The sequence below is a fragment of the Meriones unguiculatus genome, chromosome 18 (assembly GCF_030254825.1).
Source record: "Meriones unguiculatus strain TT.TT164.6M chromosome 18, Bangor_MerUng_6.1, whole genome shotgun sequence".
Classification (NCBI taxonomy): domain Eukaryota; kingdom Metazoa; phylum Chordata; class Mammalia; order Rodentia; family Muridae; genus Meriones; species Meriones unguiculatus.
The window spans coordinates 48,456,873-48,480,068 of NC_083365.1; the positions used below are offsets into that span (position 1 = coordinate 48,456,873).

At 42.0% G+C, this 23,196-nt stretch overlaps 1 protein-coding gene across 18 annotated transcripts in view; it reads right to left on the reverse strand.

Annotated features, from left to right (window-relative positions):
* The window catches only part of Phf21a (PHD finger protein 21A), a 183,770-nt gene that overhangs the window by 51,453 nt on the left and 109,121 nt on the right, over nt 1-23,196 (reverse strand). For all 18 annotated transcript variants that reach the window (XM_060371584.1, XM_021639309.2, XM_021639310.2 and 15 more), the window contains one exon: nt 366-587. In XM_060371584.1, the coding sequence (XP_060227567.1) occupies nt 366-587 (222 nt within the window). The remainder of the gene's footprint in view (nt 1-365; nt 588-23,196) is intronic.

Sequence of the window (23,196 nt, forward strand, 5' to 3'; positions counted from 1 at the left end):
AGACTTTCTGATCCTCCTGCCTCAACCTCAGAGTGCTGGAAGCACAGGCATGCACCACCACACTTGGTTTTATGCGGTGCCGAGGAGCAAACCCATGGCTTCATGGATGCTAGTTAAGCCCTCTGACAACTCAGCCACTTTCCCAACACAATCACTTAAATTTTGTTCTCTAGAAGGCTCTTTCCTTCTGCTAGTGAATTTAACTGATCCTTACATCAGTGATAGTAAAATCTCAAAACAAAACCCAGAAATTTGTTTAGAATGTTAGGTGAGCTCAGGACAGCTGGAATACATACCAGTTCTATGTGGCCAAGAACTAATCAATGCCCAGCACCCAGCCTTGGCCGCTCCACCCACACGGTTACCTGGGATGCAGTCAGACTGGGAGGTGCTGCCGACTGCTGGGCGTGCTGTTGCTGCTGCTGCTGCTGCTGCTGCTGTTGCTGCTGCTGCTGCAGTGGCTGTAGTGGCTGCTGCTGTGCTGTTTGTAGTTTGTTTTCAGACTGTGACAATGGCTGTATCTGGAACTTGTCCGACTGCTCTTGCTTGACTATCAGGTTCTTCCGCAGCTGTTCAACTACTCTTTTCTGCCAAACGAAGAGAAAACCTATCAGAATGTTGTTCATTCTCCAATGTTTTTCCACAACTAGCTTCATCTAACACCTACTACATCTGAAATTTACAGATTCTAACACAAGGAACCCAAAGAACTTTACAGACTTCCATTAGTATAAAACCAGTGTTATAAGAAATATTTTCTATATAAAGGAAAATGAGGCATACAGATTTAAAAAGTGAAGCAGAGCTTTCCTCCTCCCTCCATCTTTTCCTTCCCCTCTTCTCTTTTTTCCCCAGCCCATTCCCCTCCTTTGGGGGGCTTCACTATTCAGTCTAGTAGGTTCTTGCTTGACCATCTGGTTCTAGGGTTGCAGGGATGGTTCTATAGCCAGCTCGGATCCCTTTCTTATCGATTCAGCATGCCAGGCTAGACAGCAGAGCAGTGCAGCAGAAGCACAACTCTAAAGCTACAACATCTGAACTCAGTCCCAGTTCATATGCTGGTGGATGGGTGTTTGGAACCCACCTGTCCCTTAGTGTCCTGGTCTGTAAGATGAGATGAGGGCTGGGTGGTGGGGGCGGTAGCTCCTTTAATCCCAGCACTCAGGAGACAGAGACGAGAAGATCTCTGTGAGTTTGAGGCCAGCTTGGTCTACATAGTGAGTTCTAGGACAGTCAGAGCTACATAGTGAGACCCTGTCTCAAAAAAAATTTTTTTTAAATTAAAAAAAAAAAATAAGAAAGAAGAAAATTTAAAGTCAAGGTTTCATCAACTTTCTAGGCTGCACTTAAATTAAAAAAAAAAAAGATGTGTTTCTGGATGTTTTCATTATTGTAATAATCCATCTCCCCTTACCTGCCTTCTTCCTGCCTGCCTTTCCTTTCTTTATTGGTGTAGGGCAGCAGTTCTCAACTTGTGAGTCTACAACCCCTTTGGGGTTGAATGGCCCTTTCATAGGGGGTCACCTCAGACCACCAGAAAACACAGATATTCACATAATGATTGATAACAGTAGCAAAATTACAGTTATGAAGCTGCAACAAAGTAATTTTTATGGTTGGGGGTCACAACAACATGAGCACCTGCGTTAAGGATCACTGTATTAGGAAGGCTGAGAACCACCGGCGCAGGGCCTGACCTCATGTGCTAGGCAAGTACACTGCCACCAAGCTATAGCACCAGACTCTCTAACTACGCCTCATCACCAAGTAAGAGCTATGACTGCGGGGCTTTGTTCACATCTCCACTCTGTGGAGAGTACTATGCTGCTAAGCATATGTTCTCATCCCTGCACAGAGTGTGCAAAGTGACAGGACTGAAGAGCACTCACTGGCTCCGAGGACCTGCACAACAGCTACCATCTGGGGCCAGGCTGCACTCTGACTCTCCTGTCTCAAAGCATCATTCCTCCTCTAACACTTTCAACTAAACTCATCAGCTGTACTTTGCTGTTTCCAATAACAAAAGGTTGGTATTTTCTGAGACAGATTATGACTGGAGAAAATGAAGCTTAGTGCTGGTTGAGATTAGAATAGTTTTGATTAATTAGCTTTTCAAGATAAGGTCTCATGTATACCAGGCTGGTCTCCAGCTCACCATGTAGTCAAGGATGATCCTGAACTGATCATCTTTGGAGTCCTGGGAACATAGATGTTGCCACCACAAGTAGTTTATGCAAGGCTGGGTGGGGTCAAACCCAGGGCATCATGTATGTTAGTCAAGTACAATGCCCTCAAAATAACGCTTTCAATAAAAGGTTAATTGGATCCAGAACAGCTGGTTTTGCAAATTACTAATGTGGCTCTATTCAACTTTGCCACCCATATTCTCTTAAAAACAACAACAACAAAAAAAAAACAACAACCAAAAAAACCCAAAAACTGCAGGCTACTTCTTTAGCATGTTGGAACAGTATAATACTCATGAAATGGATTTTTAAAACATTTAAGTCAATACTAAATACATTCTCAAAAAGTTTTTAAAAATTGTTATAGATTCTTTTCAGATGAAAGTATCATATAAAGGCCACTTTTGGGGAGGGACCAACTGTACATTACACCCTATACTAGCACTGCCTTTTTGGGCAAAAAAATAATAATTTTATTTTCTTAATGGGATCCAAGTTTTTTTGCAGAAGACAAATGCAAAACAAAAAAAAATTTAAATTATAAAATGCTTCTACAATTTAACATTTAAGTCTCCTTGATATACGAAAGGCACTGCAATGGAAGTGTTACGGTTTATGGGAGAGGGTACTGCCCACGATTGTGAGCACTGTACAGAGATGTTAACACTGAGGGCCTGTCTGAACATTACATGTTTAAAAATCAGAATTATTAGAGTCTCTTTCAATCTTCCTCCTCATCAGATATCAAGCATATATCAGCAGAGAAAGAAACTTCAAGAAATTCTACAAAAAAAAAAAAAAAAAAAAAAAAAAAAAACCCAAAAAACAGAGGAGAGAAACAGGAGGAACACTTGCCAAAGGAAAAGAGAAGGGTAGGGAGGGGGTAAACCATGAAGGAAACAGCACAGGAAACTAAATAATTACTGTACCAGGCACAAAAGAACAGGATGTTTTTATCCTCGACAGCCGTCTTTGGGAACTACAGTGTGTTCTCGTGATTCCTGCCTACTGAAGTGAACTACAATGAAGAGACAAAGCCCAGGCACTGCTCCCAGTGTTGTGTGCAAATGGCTGGGAAGAGCGGAGGCAAGAACTAGAGAGATACAGGCTAGAGCACTCCTCGGCCAATCAGAAGCAGAAGCAGAGTGGGAGTCAAGGGAGTCACACTGCATTCATAACTGTTCCTCCCGGAGCCTAAAGCAAAGCCCTGGAGACCAGCTGTCAGGGAGGGAAACGTACATCAAAAACTTGTAAAGTTGCATCAGTCCTTAGGAGGAAGGAAAAAAGCTTGTGTGTCGGACGAGTCCGATCATGTGAGCTTGGTAAAGTTTTCTTGGGAAGACAGCTCCAGAATTTCAAAGCATTGCCCAGACGAGAACAGCCGGGCCCACGTCCTTGCTGCACTCACCGACTACAATGCCACTGGAATGGGTTGTTTGCAGATGTCTGAAATTTTTCCAAAGTTCAAGGTTTGGGGATGTTACTGTTTCCTGTCACTTAATGTATGAGTTTAGTCAGAAAACCAAGGGTGGAAAGCAGAGGGCCCCGCTGTAGCGGGCAGGCAGAGCTGCCCTACACACAGGCAAGGCAGGACTGCTGAGGGAGCACTAGGCGCATGAAAGCAGCCTTCCCAAGCCCCACAGTCTCCAGAGCGCACCCAGAAACACTCCAGAGGGATCTGGACGAGGGTCAGCACCAGATCCAGGTGAAAGCCAGAGAAGGCAGTGACAGTACTACAAAAAGCTAGGGTGACGAAGCAGCGTTCTCAATGGACATCTTCTCATTGCCCCACGAGATGAGCCTACACTTTCACCACTGCGTTTTGAGCAAAGAAATCACGGATCTTTTTGTTGTTGTTGTTATGTTTTTTGTTTGTTTGTTTGTTCTTTGCCAGCCATTATTGGAGGTAACACTGGCAACAGAGCAGATTTTCAACGGTGTTCATATATGAGTGAGATCTCTGAACGTGGCTAGTTATCTCACTTTATTAGCCTGAAGCTCTCACAAAAGACCAAATATCACAAACTGGCATTTGACATTACTAAACAGTTTTTTTAAATTATTATTACTATTATTATCAATTATTAATTAATATTGGAGGCAGAGTTCCTCTACATAGCCCTGGTTGTCCTGGAACCTACTATGTAGACTAGGCTGGTCTCTGACAGAGATCTGCCTGCCTCTGCCTCATGAGTGCTGGGATTAAAGGTGTGTATGGCTTTAAAAGGTGTGTGGTTGTTCTGTTTTGTTTTTACAAAGAAAGTGGGAACTGAAGGAAATGAAAAAGAAAATTTGGGAAGCTTGATGGTAGAAGGGAGGGAGAAATAACTTTTAGACTTTTCTTTTTAGTGTCTTTTCTATAAACAACAGGCCACTGTGGCCTGCTTCCAGAGGGCTGGTCCTACCTCATCAACCCCTCTGTCAAGTGCTCCATAAACCTAGCCTGTGACTAGCCCCTGGCCTCCTTGACTCTTCCATCCTAGTTTAATCAGGGCTGATGCAGGCAGAAGAATTTACAGGGTCTTAGTAATCAATACTGTAATATTCAGCGATAGCATCAGCATGTTCATATAATAAGATGGATCGGAAAGGAAAATACAGAATTGTAGAGAACCAGTAAAGAGAATACGGGCTCATTTTCCTATTATCCCAAGCAGCTCTTTTCACTTCCCTAGAGGACAAGAGGAGATGGAGAACCAGGACAAGCACATCACCCTCCAGTCAAGGCATCCTTTGTCTCCATCACATCTGTGCACAAATTCTAGACAGCATCTCTCAGAAGAAACTCAAGCACTAGGCCTTTTCCTCAACAGCTAGGTGCTGGTGTTTCAAATCTCTGCATTTGCGTCATGGACACTGTGCAACTTTTCAAATCTCTGCATTTGCTTCATATACTCTGTGTAACTTTATCTAGCCTGACTCAATTATGAAAAAGCCACACCCACTCCAACCATCTTCTTTCAGAGTAATGCCTCAGACATTTGCCCTTTCTCCCCAAGAACTAATGTATACCCCGAGAATGTGACCGACAGAGGAGTTTTGAAATTAAAACATGAAGAGCCAGTCTTATCCATCTCCACACCTATAATACAATGCACTTATGTCCAGGTTTTCAGACCCATCCACTGCTCAAATGAAACCAAAGTATTAAATTTGATGTGAATAGAGAAAACTAACCTGGAAAATTGAATTTGTTGGTATCAGAACTTATTAAATGGCACTGAGGGAGGGACTGTCTCAGTGATGGATGTTTTGTTGCTCAACTGAAATTCAACTAATGCATTTACAATTAACACCATATTTATTGAGGATGTAGCAAACAGACATGACAGTCTTCAGAATGTGTCATACAATAATCCTCTATTTGCCCATGCACGGTGGCATAGCCTGTCCTCCTAAGAGGTAGAGGCAGGAAGATTCTAGGCCAGCCTAGAATAGAGACCCTATCTCTACATGAAATAAAATTGTGTGTTACTAACATTAATGATGAAACTATAATTCCGAACAAAAGTATATATTGTTTAAAGAAACAGAAAATTAAGTGATGACTCCACCATTCTGTGAACAGAAACACAAAGTATCATTTTATGAGCAAAGATAGGAGAAGAAAGCAGTAAGCTCACAATAAACTCCCTCCCTTAATGCAATAAACAAAATTCAACAGTACAGCATGCATGACGCTGTTAGAGAGAGCATTCCCAGGGGATTACAGGACAGAATTCTAACAGAGGATATTGGTAGGAGTGGCTATAAAAATACATTCTGCTAAAAATAATTGCATTTTATTCACTTGTCAGACACTAGAAGGCTTTCCCTGAACTCTCTGAGGTGAGTTTTAGTTAGAATTAGACAAACAGCTTCTGCAAGGCATCAAGGAATTTGTACAGTATGATAGAAACGAATCAAGGAGCAGGAGGTTCAGATTACCAAAGCTTTTCCCAATAATTGTCTGTGTGGATGTTTAAGAGATGCAGAGAACACACAAATGCCATGATATTGACTAGACTATAGCTTACCTTCCTAATTAAAAAAGGCTTTGGGTGTTATTCTTTCAGAAAACACACTTCAGCCAGGTGCAATGGCTCAAGCCTCTGCTACTAGCTCTCAGGAAGCTGAAGCAGGTAGGCTGCCATGAGTTCAAAGTCAACCTGGGCACTAGAACAAGATTCTGTTTCAACACACTACGTCATACATATACACATGGTTGTTTGCACTCGTGGATGTTCACATTTCATCTTCACAGATTAGAGCTTTATCCATATCCCCAAGATCTACACTCCATCTCTATCTGGGTAAGCCTACTGGAAAAGCAGTTTATAATTTTCTTATTTATTTCATTTACACTTTTAACAGATAAGCACAACCCAGCTTCTTAGCAAATTTAGTATGCATGGCAATAAAACACTAATAATATTGCTACAATGGAACTCTACCCACAACCATGCGTCTAAGAGCCTGAGGACTGCCTTTAATTTGCAATGGGAAAGTGAGTAGCTGTAGTTAAGTCTCCAGAAAGAGCTACAGAGCTCAGGGCAGAGCATATACGCTGAGCTGCACATGGTGGCAAGGTGCTTCTTCATATATTCCAGGTCCCAGTTCAATACCCAAAACCACAAAAAATAAAATAAAGACAAGCACATCAGGGCAAATAGTAGTAACATACAGATTACAAAGGAATATGGCATGCCAGGAATAGTAGTCATCATATTATAATAAAGACGAAAAAGGCCAGTCTCCTCACATTTACAACCTTCCTGTCTCCCCAAACCCCAAGCCATGCTATAGTGTCCTCTCTGCTTCAACAAAGTGTTAAGGATGCAATATACTAATAGTGGAGAGTGCTTCAGAAAATGAGCGCAAGGGATGCAACTAGTAAGTAATACAATTTGAAGATATACATTTTCACTCAAGTTAACAGTTAAATGCTACTTTTATTTCAAATGTCAATTATATTCCAATCACAGAGTATTTTTAGACATCAAATCAAATATTTTGTTTGATTTTTTTAAAGGTCTGATACTTATTTGTTCCTCTTAAAAACTTGCTTTTGACTGGACTCAGACTTACAAGTAGATGTTCTCGGAGACAACAGCCTACGTCTTTGTAATCTGTTCCTGACGCTTTTCTTTGGCTTCCTTCATTCTCTTAGCCACAGTTTGGTGTATTCTGCAGCCCCCTCCTTCTTTTTCTTAGTGTGTGGTTTCTCCAGAGCTACACATGGGTGCTTGTGTTGCAGGACCCTGTGAGTGACAGGACGCTGAATCTTTGGTCCTGGGCATCTTACCTTCTTGGTTTAAGAGACTTTGACAACATATCAGTGGACATCATCTTTTTTAGAGATTGAAAAGCTTTTGGATTCTGCTGGCTCTTCTGGGCCCCTACCTTTTTTTTTTTTTTTCCCCAGTAACCAAGCTGAGAACCCTCAGATTGGCAGCCGCAATTCTTCCAATGAATCAGAACAGATTTGTGCTCTCCCTTTCCAGTTCTTCTTGACCTATAACAAGAATGTCCCTCATTCAGCAGCAGGTGTACTCTGCCATATGGGTCTGGACACCATGCTTTATGGGGAAACCTTGTCTGTCATTCCCACCACTGATTCAGACCACGTAATGCTTCTGGCCTTCACCCAGAACATCAGCAGCTACTTCTGTGGCCATGTGCTTCCCATATAGCATTATGAAGCCTGCATTAATTGTCAAAAACTTCAGTGAGTTTCTAACAGCCAGTGGCTGGGAAGGAAGTAGTCAGCTTTACTCTTGACAGTCAACTGTCTCAGGATGCTACTAAAAAGAGCTGTTTGGTTTTTTTTGACACAGGGTCTCCCTCTGACTGACCTGGAATTCACTATGTAGACAAGGCTGTCTTCAAACTCAGAGATCCGCTCACCTCTGCAGGCATTAAAGGTGTGGGCAACCACACCTGGCTCAAGCCACATGTTTTGATGTTAGCGTCTAAGCAGACAGATTTTTAAAAACGTATTAAGTTTACTTAGCTCATGTGTGTCTGTAGGCGTGTGTAAAGAACATGGCACATAGTTACTGTTCTACTACTGTGAAGGGACACCACGACCAAGGCAATTGGGAGCGCGCTTAGGGTTTCAGAGGGTCAGTCCACAACCATCATGGCCGGGAGCATGGTGGCAAGCAGGCAGGCCTGGAGCTGGAGCAGGAGCTCAGAGCTGACATCTTATTTGCAAGATGGAGGCAGAGAAAGAGACAGGTGGGGAAGAGAGAGACAGAGAGACAGAGAGACAGAGAGAGAGAGAGAAGAAGGGAGAGATAGTGAAAGATATAGATAGATAGATAGATAGATAGATAGATAGATAGATAGATAGATAGATAGATAGATAGAGATGGGCAGAGACTCTGATTCTGGGACTGGGCCTGGCATGGGCTTTGGAAACCTCAAAGTCCACCTCTAGTGACACACCTCCTCCAACAAGGCCACACCTCCTCCAACAAGGCCACACCTCCTCCAACAAGGCCACACCTCCTCCAACAAGGCCACACCTCCTCCAATAAGGCCACACCTCCTCCAACAAGTCCCTATCTTCTAGTCCTTCCCAAAGAGTACCGTGTGCTGGTGTGAAAGCGAATGACACACAAAGGCTCATATATCTGAATGTTTGGTTCCCCGTTGATGGACTGTCCTCTGACCTCTGCAGGAGTACTATGTCTCATTCTACCACGTGAATCCAGGAGGTGTGACTCAGGGCTTCAGGGTCAGCAAACATCTTTACCCACTGGCTAGATTTGCTGTTGTCATTGCCATTTTAAATTATAAACAAAATACAGTATCAAGAGAGTGAATGCTACTTATTGCCTTTTTATCTCAGAAACTGAACAAATTAGGAAATATATCTGTGTTAAAATCTGACCCAAGATACTTTGTATTTCTATGATGGTTCATAAATTAGAACATATAAAATAATATTTAAACAGGAACTGACCTGGAAAAGACTTCAGACACAGTAATGAGGATAGCACAAAATCATTATTAGGAAAAAACAAAAAGGAACAAAAAAAAACAACCCACATTCACAGTCTGTACACTTTAGTTTTTTGCTACATAAGAAAACACCTGCTCACTGTATTTGTCCTACAATGAACTATGACTAATAACTATGAAGTTATCAATTTATAAATTAAAGCTCCTGTTCAGCAAGAAGCTTGTCTCTCTGTAACCAGCTGTTTCTAGAGGACCGTTGTGCACACAAGTTTGTCACTCCAAATTCCACAGCTATATCCCACAACTTAAAAGTCAGCATTGCGCTGCAAACACTACTGAAAGTGCCACATTTCTCTGTCCTAAAGCTACTACTCTTTTCCTACAAAAGAAGTATGACTCGAGCTGGATACACAATAGCTGTCCTGAAAAGTTGGGTTCAAAAATACAATTTAAATATAGTGATGAGTTGCTGGGTGTGGTGGCCTAAGCCTCTAATCCAGTACTTGGGAGGTAGAGGCAGGCAGATCGCTCAGAGTTCAAGCCCTCTACACAGCAAATTCCAGGACAACCAGGGCTACACAGAGAGACTCAAATAACAAAACAAAGCACAGTGATGATCCTAAAATTGGAAGAGGAACAAAAGCAACTACTATGTCATTTTAAGGATTACCAAGCAGATTAAACATGGCCTATTCCTGAGACATCACTGGAGATAATGCAAGAAGTTCTGGCTCACAGAAACACTCAACAAAATCCCGAACAAGGTACTCCTGATGCTTCAAACATATCTCCATCATCTACAATAAAACCATAAACACCTTTTAAAAGATTCTAAAACCACTGGGTCAGCAACATCTCTTAGCTCTTGATAGAATCATGTAAAGAGAAAAGTAAACAATGTTATAAATTTGCATTCAGACAAGACAAGAAACAACTCAGAAGGCACAAGTTCCTCATGTATGGGGCTGCTGAAATGATGGACAGCTAACACCTACCGACGATTTTCTGAGACACATGACACGAGGTGACCTGTACTGCTCTGTGGTCAGCCTGAGATTTCTATATCAAAAGCAGAAGAAACCTTAAGTCAGAACATAGCTGCTTCTTTTTTTTTCAAATTGCTAGCACTAATCTTAAATCTTAAATCAGCAGCAGCTGATTTAAAGAGGAATAACCTCCTAGGGAATAAAATACATACACTATACAAGTTCCCCCTTCTCTGCTTCAGGAAAACAGACTCGTATAGTAGAAATAAAAGATTCCAATAGAATTTTTGTTGCATTGAACTCCACTGATCTAACCCACTGAAACTCGTTTTTGTGGCCAGATTCTCTGGGACTGAGAGGAGCTGGGTGACATCCAAGTAGGTGGACCGAATGTACAGTGGTATAGAGGTCTAGGCCATGGGGGAATGGCATCCTGGACATCAGTCTCCAGATGCAGGAAAGTGCTGGGAAGCAGGATCGGGCTCTGAGGGTCTAAAATAAACAGCACCCTACACAGTAAGCTGAAGGAGCAGTTCAGAAGAGAAGCCAGAGGAGCCAGTGATGGGGAAAGGTCTGCCAGATGAAAAGCAGATTTTTCAGAGAAAGTTCTGACTACACCAATGGCACCCACGCCAAAGTAAATGTCCTACTGTGCTTTCAACCTGACCTGTCCCCAAAGGTTCATATTTTTTGTTTTTGTTTGACAAAGGGTCTCACTGTGAATTCACACCTGACCTGGAATTCCTAGTTTAGATAGGCTGGCATGGAGCCCACAGAGATCCGACTGCTTCTGCCTCCCATGTGCTTGGATTAAGGATGTTATGGCACTATGCCTGGCTTACTGAAGACTCAGGTTTTGAATGCTTCCCTTTCAAGCTTGTGGTACTATTTTGAAGGTTATAAAGTTTTTAGGTGGGCATCTTCCTCAACTGCTTTTCACTTTTTAACAACAAAAAAAAATTAGTTTAAATTTTTTTTTTTTTTTTTTTTTTGCCTGTGTGGGGCTACCATAGCACACACATGGAAGTTAGGAGAACTTGGAGGAGAGGCTTCTCCTTTCACCATGTGGGCTGCAGGGTCAGACTTAGCTGTCAGGCAGCAGGCACCTTTACCTGCTGAACCATCTTGCTTGACCCTTCACCATATCTTTTGAGTCAGTGCTTCTCACTAAACTAGAATCTCACGGGCTGAACCAGACTGTCAGCTAGGGAGCTCCAGGGATCCTCCTGTACCTACTTCCCTGGCACTGAGAGTCCAGGCATGTGCTGCCATGCTCGATTTGTGTGGATGCTAAGGATATAAACTCAGGCCCTCAAGTTTTACACAAGAAGCGTTTAACCAGCTGAGCCACCTTCCTCAGCCCCCAGTAGAGGCAGGCTACTGGAGGTTATAGTCCCTCTGTCTCCAAACTACATTCTCTACCCTGGTCCACCAGCATGAGGAGCTTTACCTCACACTCCTGTCGCTCCTAGCCACTTTGGACTGTTCACTGTCAAAACTCTTGAGCCAAATGAACCCTTCCTCCCCTAAGCTGTTTTCACATAGTTTGGTTACTTGGAAGGGCTGTGGATGTTCTCAAAGAAACTGGACAGAGATGGAAACATGTCCTAAAATGCCAGAAAGAATACTGTACTTGCGTCACAAGTACACTTTTCCTGGCACCTGAGCAGGGACACACACTGGAGCTAAAGCGACAATGGTGTGCTTTCCCATGTATGGCGTATAACAACAATCCTGAGAGACTTTGCTGACTTTCCAGCCTTGAGCCAAAAGGGCTTCAATGCTGAACAATGACTTCAGGTGAATAAACAGAACAGGCACTGCAAGCACTGAGCTCCAGTGGATTTTTTAAAAGAATCTTTTGTTTGTTTGTTTGTTTGTTTACTTACTTACTTATTATATGCAATGGTGCTTTGCCTGAATGTCTGTCTCTATGTGTGAGGGTATGTGAATCCCTGGAACTGAAGTTACAGAAACAGCTCTGAGCAGCCATGTGGGTGCTGGGAAATGAACCTGGGTCATTTGGTAGAGTAGCCAATGCTCCTTCTTTCTTTCATTTTTTATTGATTACAATTTATTCACTTTGCATCCCAGCTGTAGCCCCCTCCCTCATCCCCTTCCAATTCTACTCTCCCTCCCTCTTCTCCTCCCATGCCCCTCCCACAGTCCACTGATAGGGGAGGTCCTCCTTCCCTTCCACCTGACCCTTGCCTATCAGGTCTCATCAGGACTGGCTGCATTGTCTTCCTCTGTGGTCTGGTAAGGCTGGTCCCCCTTCAAGAGAAGGTGATCAAGAACTGGCCTCTGAGTTCATGTCAAAGACAACCCCTGTTCTCCTTACTAGGGAACCCACTTGGAGACTAAGTTGCCATGGGCTACATCTAGGTTATCTCCATTCATGGTCCTTGGTTGGAGTATCAGTCTCAGAAAAGACCCTTGGACCTGGATTTTTTGGTTTTGTTGCTCTCCTTGTGGAGCTACTGTCCCCTCCAGGTCTATCTTCCCCTTCTTTTATAAGATTCCCTGCACTCTACCAGAAGTTTGGCTATAAGTCTCAGCATCTGCTTCAATACCCTGCTGAGTAGGGTCTTTAAGAGGCCCCCTGTGGTTGGTCCCTGTCCTGTTCCCTGTTTTCTCCCTCTTCTGATATCTATCCCATTTGCCTTTCTGAATGAGGATTGAGCATCTTCCCGAGGATCCTCCTTCTTGCTTAGCTTCTTTTTTTTTTATTTTATTATTATTATTTTTTTATCAGTTACATTTTATTAACTCTGTATCCCAGCCGTGTCCCGATCCCTCATTCCCTCCCAGTCCCTCCCTCCCTCATCTCCACCATGCCCCTTTCCAAGTCCACTGATAGGGGGGACCTCCTCCCCATTCATCTGATCCTGTTTTATCAGGTATCTTCAGGACTGGCTGCAAAGCCCTCCTCTGTGGCCTAACAGGACTGCTCCTCCCTTCGGGGGTGGGGAGACCAAAGTTGCTTAGCTTCTTTAGGTACAGATTTTAGTATGATTATCCTATATTATATGTCTAATATCCACTTATAAGTGAGTATATACCATGTGTGTTTTTCTGCTTTTGGGTTACCTCACCCAAGATGATCTTTTCTAGTTTCTACCATTTGCCTGCAAATTTCATGATTTCCTTGGTTTTAACTGCAGCCATCTCTCCAGCCCCACTCCAATGGCCTCTTTAAAAAGTAAATCACAGGAAGCTTTACTTGTCAGCCACTACCTTGAGGCTGGATATTATTTTGTTGTTGTTAATTGATTTTTGAGACAGGGTATCTCTAAAGAGCCTTGTTGTCCTAGAATTCACTATGTAAGCCAGGTTGGCCTGGAACTCACAGAGAACTTCCTGTGTCTGCCTCCTAAATGCTGGGCTTAAAGGTATGCCACTACACTTGGCCTTGGACTCAAAATTTTTAATCATTAACCGATTTATCTTATTGCCATAAACCTATATGGATGTGTCCTTCCTTCCTTCCCTCCTTCCCTCCTTCCTTCCTTCCTTCCTTCCTTCCTTCCTTCCTTCCTTCCTTCCTCCCTCCCTCCCTCCCTCTCCCTCCCTCCCTCCCTTCCTTCTTTCCTTCCTTCCTTCCTTCTAAAATAGAGTGCTGATGATCAAAACCAATATGCAAAGTGGCTAGGGCATAACACTACAAACCACACAAAGAGGTTTTTAAACCTCCCTTGCTTTCAGAACTGCTCCTAAGGATCCTGCTGCCCCTCCCCCAGCAATCATGCAAGTGCAGGCTCGGTCAGAAGGACTGCTGCGAGAGTGACAGAGCCATCACTTGTGCTCAGCTTCCACAGGCCGAATGTACATGACGCTGGTTTACTCATCTCAGTAGGTAGCACAGCCTCGCCGTGAGTGCTATGTTTCGGGCTTTGTAGGAACAAGCTGTCAAGGGGGTTGTTGAAGTTGCATCATTCTGCACCACCTTATTTCAATTCTCCGCTGAGCTGGCAAAAGCACTCCATCAACGAGGCAGCCCAGCACGGCTCAGCTTACCCTTCAGACTTTCTAGTGGCAGGGCGCTTTTGCAACATAGCCTGGAAGTGTGACACTGGTAACACAGATCTGTCTAAGTCATCAAACCCTGGGACACCTGCTCCTTCTCTGTTCTTGCCCCGTCTCATTGCATTTTCTCTATTATTTCCCATAATATTTTCAACTAAAGGACACTAGAATCTAACTTTGTCTGAAACTCACAGAAATGCATCTAATCTCAGGGTTACATGGGGATGTTAGAGGGACCTAGCTCAGATGCCACCTGAGCTGACAAGATGTGATTATTTCCACATCCTTTAAAAGACTCTAAGTCTGAGGGACAACAGTGCTCAGTGGTAGAACACTTGTCTAGCATGCTCAAAGCTGTGTGTGTGTGTGTGTGTGTGTGTGTGTGTGTGTGTGTGTGTCTATCACTCCAGTTGATTTAAGGATGGTCTGGGTAAGAGGCTGCTTGGAGGGGAGAGCAGGGCTCTCTGATGTCTGGTAGGTTCAGTGAGACAGAGCCACTTTTGTGCACACTGTCAGTCCTGCCATGAGTCAGAGAGGGGGCAAAGTTCCTTTAGGAAAAGAAGATAAAACAACTTGCGTGGAAATGAAGAAGTAACATGGAAGTACACTGTTTAACAAGCAGCTTTTCCTGGGCTTAAAGGCGCACCTCTCCTAACCAGGGCTCCAGTGACAGGAAGGTGTCACTCCTGTACACGGCGCACACCTATGCCTCACAGGATGTTTGCTTGTGTGACAGTTATACTGTCATAATTTTAGATGGTTAGGCCTCTGCTCCAGGGTTTACAAAAGATCACAGCACTTGTCACCCGTGAGTAGGGAGAGAGAGATAGAGTAGGTGAGCAGTTCGTTTTTCTTTATAATTACACCCCATTAACCTTCCGCATGAGAGCTCTCCTGTGCTTTCATACCAGCAGCACCAACTGGCTGCATTTGATAAGGCTCAACCGGGTCTGCAAGAACAGCACAGCAACAAAAGGAATGCTTCAATGCTGCAGATTTCAGCAGAGGCTGCATGCAGCTCTGTTGCCGGCTCACAGGGTCAGTTGGAGGCAAAGACAAACGCAACCCGAGAGCTGGAATGACGGAAGCTGATTTAGAAAGATGTAATCTGATGATCTTCACAGTATTAAAACAATCCCTTTGGTGAGTTTGTTTGTTTGTTTTTGAGGCTTTAGTAATGGTAAGAGACACAGAGCATAGTATTAGATACACTAAAGCTTATAGGGCGACACAACTCAAAGGTGACCTACATCAAATTAGATCCCTTTGGGTCTACAGACTGCATGTTACGAAGGGTAGGTATTTAGAGTTTTTAGTTGTTAAGGTATTTCTCTTTACATACTGCTCAGTGATTCACTTTAAAAAATGTCTATTTGCATCCTTCTTGACAGTAGCAACATAAATGATTTCCTTTTTAAGAGTGAGAGAGAAAATTCCATTATTAATGCATTCTCCTGGAGTCCGATGAAGCGCCAGCACTCCTTTCCATGTGTACAGAGGCAGATTTGTGCCTCCCTGCTCTAAGCAAAGGTTAGGCGCGCATGCTTGAGCAGATAAAATGAAAGCCAGCTGAGAAAGTAGGTGCTGGCACAATTAATCTTCAATAGGATCCCAATTATCTGGGAAACAAAAGGTAGCTATATTTGTACCTCTTTAACCAATAGCTTCATAGCCGTCACAGCATTTCAGAATTAAGTTTTTCACCACCGTATCTTGCATCTTTGCAATCCTAATTCCAGAGACTGAAGGAATAACAACAGCTAATGCCAACAATGCTGCTCATAATTAGCTCTGTCTCCTGGGCCACTAGTGTGCACAGGGGACATGAGCATAAGATTCAACACAACCTAACGATGAGGAGACTGCAGGGTTGAGTCAAAGCAGCGCATGAGCTCACCCACCAGGCATCTCTAAAGTACTTTCTGTTTTATTTTAAAGCCAAGATTCTGCTATGTAGCCCAGAGTGGTGTGGAACTCACTCTGGGGCCCAGATTGGCTTCACATTCTCAGCAACCCCCAATCTCAACCTCTGCAGTAATGGGATTACAATGATATACAAATTAGTGAGATACTTAAGTACTTCTGAAAGTGTCTGGCAGAGAATTGTTCTGTAGAAACTCTCATATTTTGAAGATGGATGACTAGGAGAGAATTCTACTACATTCTTCTAGGTTTTTTTCCATGAACACTTTCCCTGCTTAAACTATTACAAACTTAGGTTGTTTTTTGTTTGTTTGTTTTGTTTTTTAATAATGTTTATCACAAAGGAATTTTAAAAAAATAAAAGCTCTCGTTAACCTTAATATGAAATATCTCTTTATAATAAAAGGCTTGTGTGTGTCTTTAAAACCCCGTGTTAGAGACATCACGATACTTTTCTTACTGTGCCACATGCTGGTGTGTGAGCAGCAGAATGATGTTAAATGTGCACATGCCAAAAGATAAAGCCAACTCACGCCTGTTCCTGCAAATGTGGGCTTCTCAGTGTCCAGACCCAGTGAGAGTCAGACTTCTCCCCTGCCTAACAGCGCAGACTTTTCACTTCTCAATGAGTGGAATTTCTTTCACGAAACACTTGGTTTTAGCTTTCAGATGGCAGGATAAAATTCCACTCTCGAGAATCATGTTAAGAATCAGGCAAAAGCCAGTGTACTTGCTCAGGTCTGTCGCTTTGACTCATTGTTGGGCCATCTGTTTATGTGTGCTGCTTGTCTCACGGTGCAAATCAACCCGCAGCTGGGCAGACCTGCCTCATGCTGCAAACTCATTCTGCAATTTCAACCTCCCTCACTAGCAATAGGTCCTCTTATTGGAATCTAAAACTACCACTTCAATCATCCAGAGTCAGACCTTATTCTATTGCTCCTGTACAAGGAAAAATGATACACCACAGGCCCATGTGCAAACAGGTCATCTCAGCACTGGGCTCGTGAGGAGGAAGGCAGCACAGTTTTGCTCCTATCAAAACATTTTAGTACCATCAGCAGCAATCAGCCTGCTATGCAGGAATATACATGCACATGCAGAGAGAGGCTGAAAAGATCGCTGAATCCCAGAGGACAAGAGGATGAACAGCAAACACAAACTATTTCAGTCTTTTGTGGGTTTCTATCTGTGATGTTAGCCCACATGTTTAATGCAATTTAGGAAAGGTTCTTAGAACATTCTATGAATCATCCACAACTATTAATTTACCTGCTGTTTTGCATGTACTTCTCTAATCATCCTCTCATCTTAATTTTGAAAGATGTGAGAGCTATAAATAGAACAGTGGGCAGATCAAGGATGGAGGGCAATATAGTAAATATCGCTATTGGTGTGACTATTGAAAAGAAGCATATGTGCCTGTTCTTTACAAGATGCTGTCTGCTACAGGGGACATAAGATGCTCACGTGGTAAAACTGCTGTGCTCCTTATAGTGTCAACAGCAAACGTGTTGGAATAGTTTATGTATGAAGAGAAGGAAACAGAGAAAGTGGGGTTCCAAATAAAAGACAGGGTCAAACAGGAGGGAGTATACATTTTTTAAAGCAACATTAAACTCAAGAAAATTTGTTCTTGATAAAAACATTAAATACAGGCTGTCAACAATAACTGAAAATGTCGACTTTGGGAAAAGGTAAGCTCTCCCTCGTGGGGGTGGGGGGAGTATCAGTGGGTCAGTCACTTATGCACCTGGCCACAAGGACTGAAGACCTTCCCTGGGCTCTCTGTTCCTCGTGAAGAGGAAGCTTCTGTGAGAAGAGCAATCTAAACTTCTATCAAAAAAGGACTATAATATAGTCTAGAAGGAATGGCTGGCTCGACAGTCAGAGGGGACTGTATTGATGGTGTGAAGAAATGCTAACATACAAAATTGAAAGGACCACATTTCCCTTATTTGGCAATGACAAAGCACAGGTTCATGAAGATTGATGCCTTCCAGAGATTTCTGCATGTCAGTAGTGAGAAGTTCATCACATTATTCTTTTCAAGCCCTTCAAATCTCAGTGTTCATAAGCACTTTGCCTTTCTTCCCAGGAATGAGTCATGCAGCATGAACAGAAAAGCCTGTCCTACACTGCGCTCAGGGAGTCACAGCCCTCTGCAAAGCTGGTGGCAATGTGACAATTGCTGAACAACTGGCAACATTTCTAGTCTGCTTAAACAGACATTGATAAATGAGTATAATGATCTAAGAGATACTCTAATTTTTAAACTGGATAGAAAATTGAGGCTATTTAACCTTCTCTCAACTGCCTCAGACTTGCAAACAAAGCAAAACAAAATCATTGGTAAAATGGTAAGTGGAGGCAGCAAACATATTTAATATGCAACATATTTAATATGAAAAAGTCGCTTCCACAGTCCACGCCAAGGAATGTAGCGCTGTTTGGAAGTCGTATTCTCCCATCTTTACTGACAGCAGCTAGGTCCCACTTCTTCCTCTTACCCATGGGGACTCACTAACCCAGGATAACATTCCTAATACTTCCCAAGTTACTACGGAAAATGACCAGCAGCTATTAGTTGAGATGTGGAACGGCGGATGTTATTTAAGGCTTTTACAACATCCTTTCAAAAACGGAAGAGATCTAGAATAGACCCCGGACTTCCTATGCTACACCAACTAGCGACAACTCAGATTCACCCTTGAGAGCACTGCTTTTGGATGCAGCTTAGCCCTCAGCTCTTCATCACTTGCTTCGCATTACAGATCATGATTTGTGCTGTTTTTCTACCTGTAAAACTATGTTAAAACAAGAATGTAGCCAGGCAGTGGTGGCGCAAGCCTTTAACCCTAGTACTTAGAAGGCAGAGACAGGTGTGTCTCTAAGTTTGAGGCTAACCTGGTCTATAAAGCAAGTTCCTGGACAGCCAGGGCTACAAAGAGAAACCCTATCTTTAAAAAAAGACAACAAAGTTTTAAAGAAAGAAAATGAGAATTTCACACTTTAAATCAGACAATTCCACATCAATAACTTAACAAATATCAACCGTAAGCACAGATACTTTGCAAACACCACTGTAATAATACACTGGAGCTAATTAATGAAGCTGCTTTAGAAGCAGAAATATCACAGACATTTAAGGAAGAAAAAGTGGAGTGGGAGCAAAAGACATTCTATCAGGATCCAGGCAATATGGGACACCTCTATAATCCCAGGAGGAAGCAGAGTTCTAGGATACCTAACAAAATCTGGTCTCGGGAAGAAAAAGAAAAGATGTTTTCTCACTAGGTCCAATGGCAGGACACTATATAATGATATATTAGTAAGTTTCTATTTTAATAAACTGTTGCTGTGTACTTGACCCACAAGGCTGTGGGTTCTAGTGAGATAAAGCCACACTGATATAACTGAGGAAATAAAGAATGGACAATAATGAAAACCAAAGCTCCAAAAACTGCTCCTGTTTCTGCCACATGCACCAGACTGCAGGGTCATCAACAGACCAGAAAGTGACCGAGGGAGAACAAAACACTGCTAATTTTGCACTTCTTTAGCAGAGCAGGAAAAGAATTAACTACATTCTCCTCCTTCTAATGCTCACATTTAAAAACTTTCTATTCGATTTTTCAAGAGGAAAGCTGCAAGTATCAGAATTAACTGGAACAATAGGCCATGGGAGAATAAAACCAATAAGCAGCCTTGCTGTTCTGCACTTCACAGGGCTGTCACTCGTACTAGAAGAACGTCACTTTGAAGCCCTGTTTGCATTCCATTTTTAACTAGACGAAGAGGATGGAGGTCTTCGGTTTCTATGACAACCCAGATGGGCCATAATACAAGATACTTACAAATGTTCAATTGCAGGGATGCCAAATCAAATTAAGGCAGAGTTAGCACTACTTCATACAAACTAGGAGGGGAGAAAACAAAATACTTATGGCAAAATGATGCCATTTCTAGAAGTGGTTCTGAAGGACTTCACAAGAAAATATAAAGAGTGACTATTTTTAGTATAAACAAATAAGACAGCAAAACTAATATATAAAAATAAAACTCCAGTTTACATGAGTAAATGCTTTCATTAAAATTTGACTACTAGAAAATTACTACCTCACTTAATGTTTTCCTGTTTGTTTGGTATTTTTTTTAATCCCTCTCAAATAACAGAAATTTCATTAGTGATTTGAATCACTGCGACCTGGCACACTGTGTTCAGCTCCTCCAGCAACTCCATCCTTTGCTCCATACTCACAGTTTGTTCTGAACCTGGTCCGAACAGCTCAAAATAACTGTGAAATGCTAATGCTCCAGAAGAAGCTAATGTCTAACTTATATTTACATTTTGTAAAATTTACTTACTACTATTCTCCATCAGTTATTTATCAGCATCACTTTCTATTTATTAATGGTGATTTGAGAGTTACCCCCAGTGAACATTTTTGGCTTTTTAAAAGAAATACTTTGAAAAACAAACAAACAAAAAACATATAGCCTCATCATTTGAGGTAGGAAATGTTTTGTGGTCCAAGTTAGTAAGATAATTTATTTAGATGACAGAGTTTACCACTGTCAAGGTAAACTGTCAAGGGGCAAGGTGGGAAGGGGGGGTCACATATTCCTCCTCAAATGCTTCAAGTGTGCAAACACACATACAGATTCTGTACAGGGGGCATGTACACATGAGTGCAGGCACGCACGTGTATACACGCACACTCATACACACATAGGTACATATGTTTACACTCATACACACTCTGCAGAGCTCCCGGTTAGTTTATATACTTAGTCAACTCTCTTCGCAAAGGCAAAATTGCAATTTGTACTGGAAACTACAGCCCCCCACACAAAGCAGCCAACGTTTTAAACACTAAGCAGACGGACGGCATTCATCTTTAATGTAGAGCTGCACACAGAACACACAGCAGAAGCATCTGCGGCAGAAGCGTGACTGGGATTGTGCACTCTGACTTCAAACTTTTCTGTACGTGAAGCTCAGTTTGTTTCTGTAGCTTTTCTCCAAATGGCGTGAGTCTATTTAGAACCATTTAGAAACATTCTGAGATTATAAAGCGGGACTAGAATAATTTCCTCAACAGAACACTTTTTAAAGCAAAGCTATTTGTTATTTTGAAAGAAAAACCTGTATCTAAAGGGTTTTCTTTAAACAGAGAACCAAGAAAGTTCTATGTAATGCTCATAGAAAAGAGGTTGGGGATAGGAAAAAAAAAATTTTGAACCAAATAGGATCCTTTCTTTTCATACCACCTTTGTGAATGCAATCATCACTAGGCCTCCTTTCAGTGTTAGTTTCTACAATAAAAGTGAGATGATAGCCCACACTCCCAAGGCTTCTAAAAGAAAAACTAATTTTATAAAATTAAAAAGTTGAGCTATTCAATATCCATAGAACTATCATTAACGGTAAATAATAAATGGATAGTTTAAAACTTCAGCGAACTTGACTTGCAAAACACCATGAGCCTGACTGGCCTGTGACCCTTACGACAATGCCACTCTCATAAAGCACAGAGTGAAAAAAGGCAGGGAGTCTCACCAGGATGATGAGCAGGATTTAGAGGTTAACAGTAAGAATGACAGATCATATACAGCAGCAGCAAAGTGGAGGGCTGAGCATGACCCAGAAACAAATGCACAGGGCATTTCACTTGAGAGGTACTGGCAAGACTTCGCACACAGGCCCAAGAGAGTACATCAAAGGCTTCATTAGACTCTGCAGACGTTTGCCCATCATCAACTGTTTCCTATAACGGGATTTCCTTCTTGTGTGTTGCAACTTAATATTCTTCACCCAGACAACTGCAGCCTGTTTTGGAAAGGTTCCCTATTTCAGAGCCTCAGTGCTGTTTCCATTTAGAAATACATCTTTATGAAAACATGTACCATTTCCAGAACAAAAATGCTTCAATATATTAAGTTTCAGCCTTAAGTAGTATTTTTAGAAAAGTGGTAATTTCAGAGTCTTAAAATTACAGTTGGTTTTTTTAGTGGAGTCAAAAAATAAAAAATTAAAGATATATCGACGAACAAATATTTTCCCTCCTTCTCTTGCCCTGGTTTATGTAAAAAAAAAAAAAAAGAAAAAAAAAAAGAAAAATAGAGAGGCTGGGAGGGTAGCTGGGGTATGAGGGATGGTCAAGTTTGAACAATGGATACTAAGTTATCATTGAAGAAGTAAGTTTTGGCATTATATGCCAAGACTAGATAATGTTAATAAACTATACATCATAATAGGTAGAAAAGGACTTTATTCTCAATACAAAGAAATGAAAAACGTCTCTTTAAAGCAATAGCTATGTTGCCCTGATTTGGGCATCACAAGGTAGAGGTGTACTGAAACAATACATGGGACCCATATGTATTTTTTTAATGTTTCAATTAAAAATTTTTGTTTGTTTTTTTAAGACCTGGTTTCTCTGTATAGCTCTGGCTGTCCTGGAACTCTCTCTCTGTAGACCATGCGGGCCTCATGCTCAGAGATCCACCTGCTTCTGCCTACCGAGGACTGGGATTGAAGATGTGCACCATCACCGCCTGGCCATTAAATATTTTTTAATCCAATTATATATACTGGCAAGAGGATTATTAATCTTTACTCTTTCATAAAAACTAAACAACACTGAAGAACTTCATAGTCAAATTTCTCTCTATTCATTTATTTGTGAACAACAGGGCCTTGCAAAGTAGTCCAGGCTGGTCTGGAACTCACAATCTTCTGGTCTCAGCCTCCCAAGTACTTTGGACTACAGGTGTGCAACACTACATTTGAACTACAGCAGTTTTCTAAGAAATGGTTTGAGATAATAGTGTTTCTGCAAAACAAGGGAAATCAATCTGCTATTTCTTTAATTTTTTATTATATTTGTGTGTGTACATGTGTACATGTGTACGTGTGTGTGTGTGTGCGTGTGTGTGTGTGTGTGTGTGCGTGCGTGCGCAAGCACACATGTGCAAATGGAGCACAGTGCGTGAGTAGAAGCAAGAATTTCCTTACCATGTCCCAAGTCCCGGGATTCAAACTCAGGTCATCAGGTTTGGTGCCAAGAACTTTTAGGGCTGAGCCATCTGGCCAGTCCATTGTTGATATTTCTTAAACAACA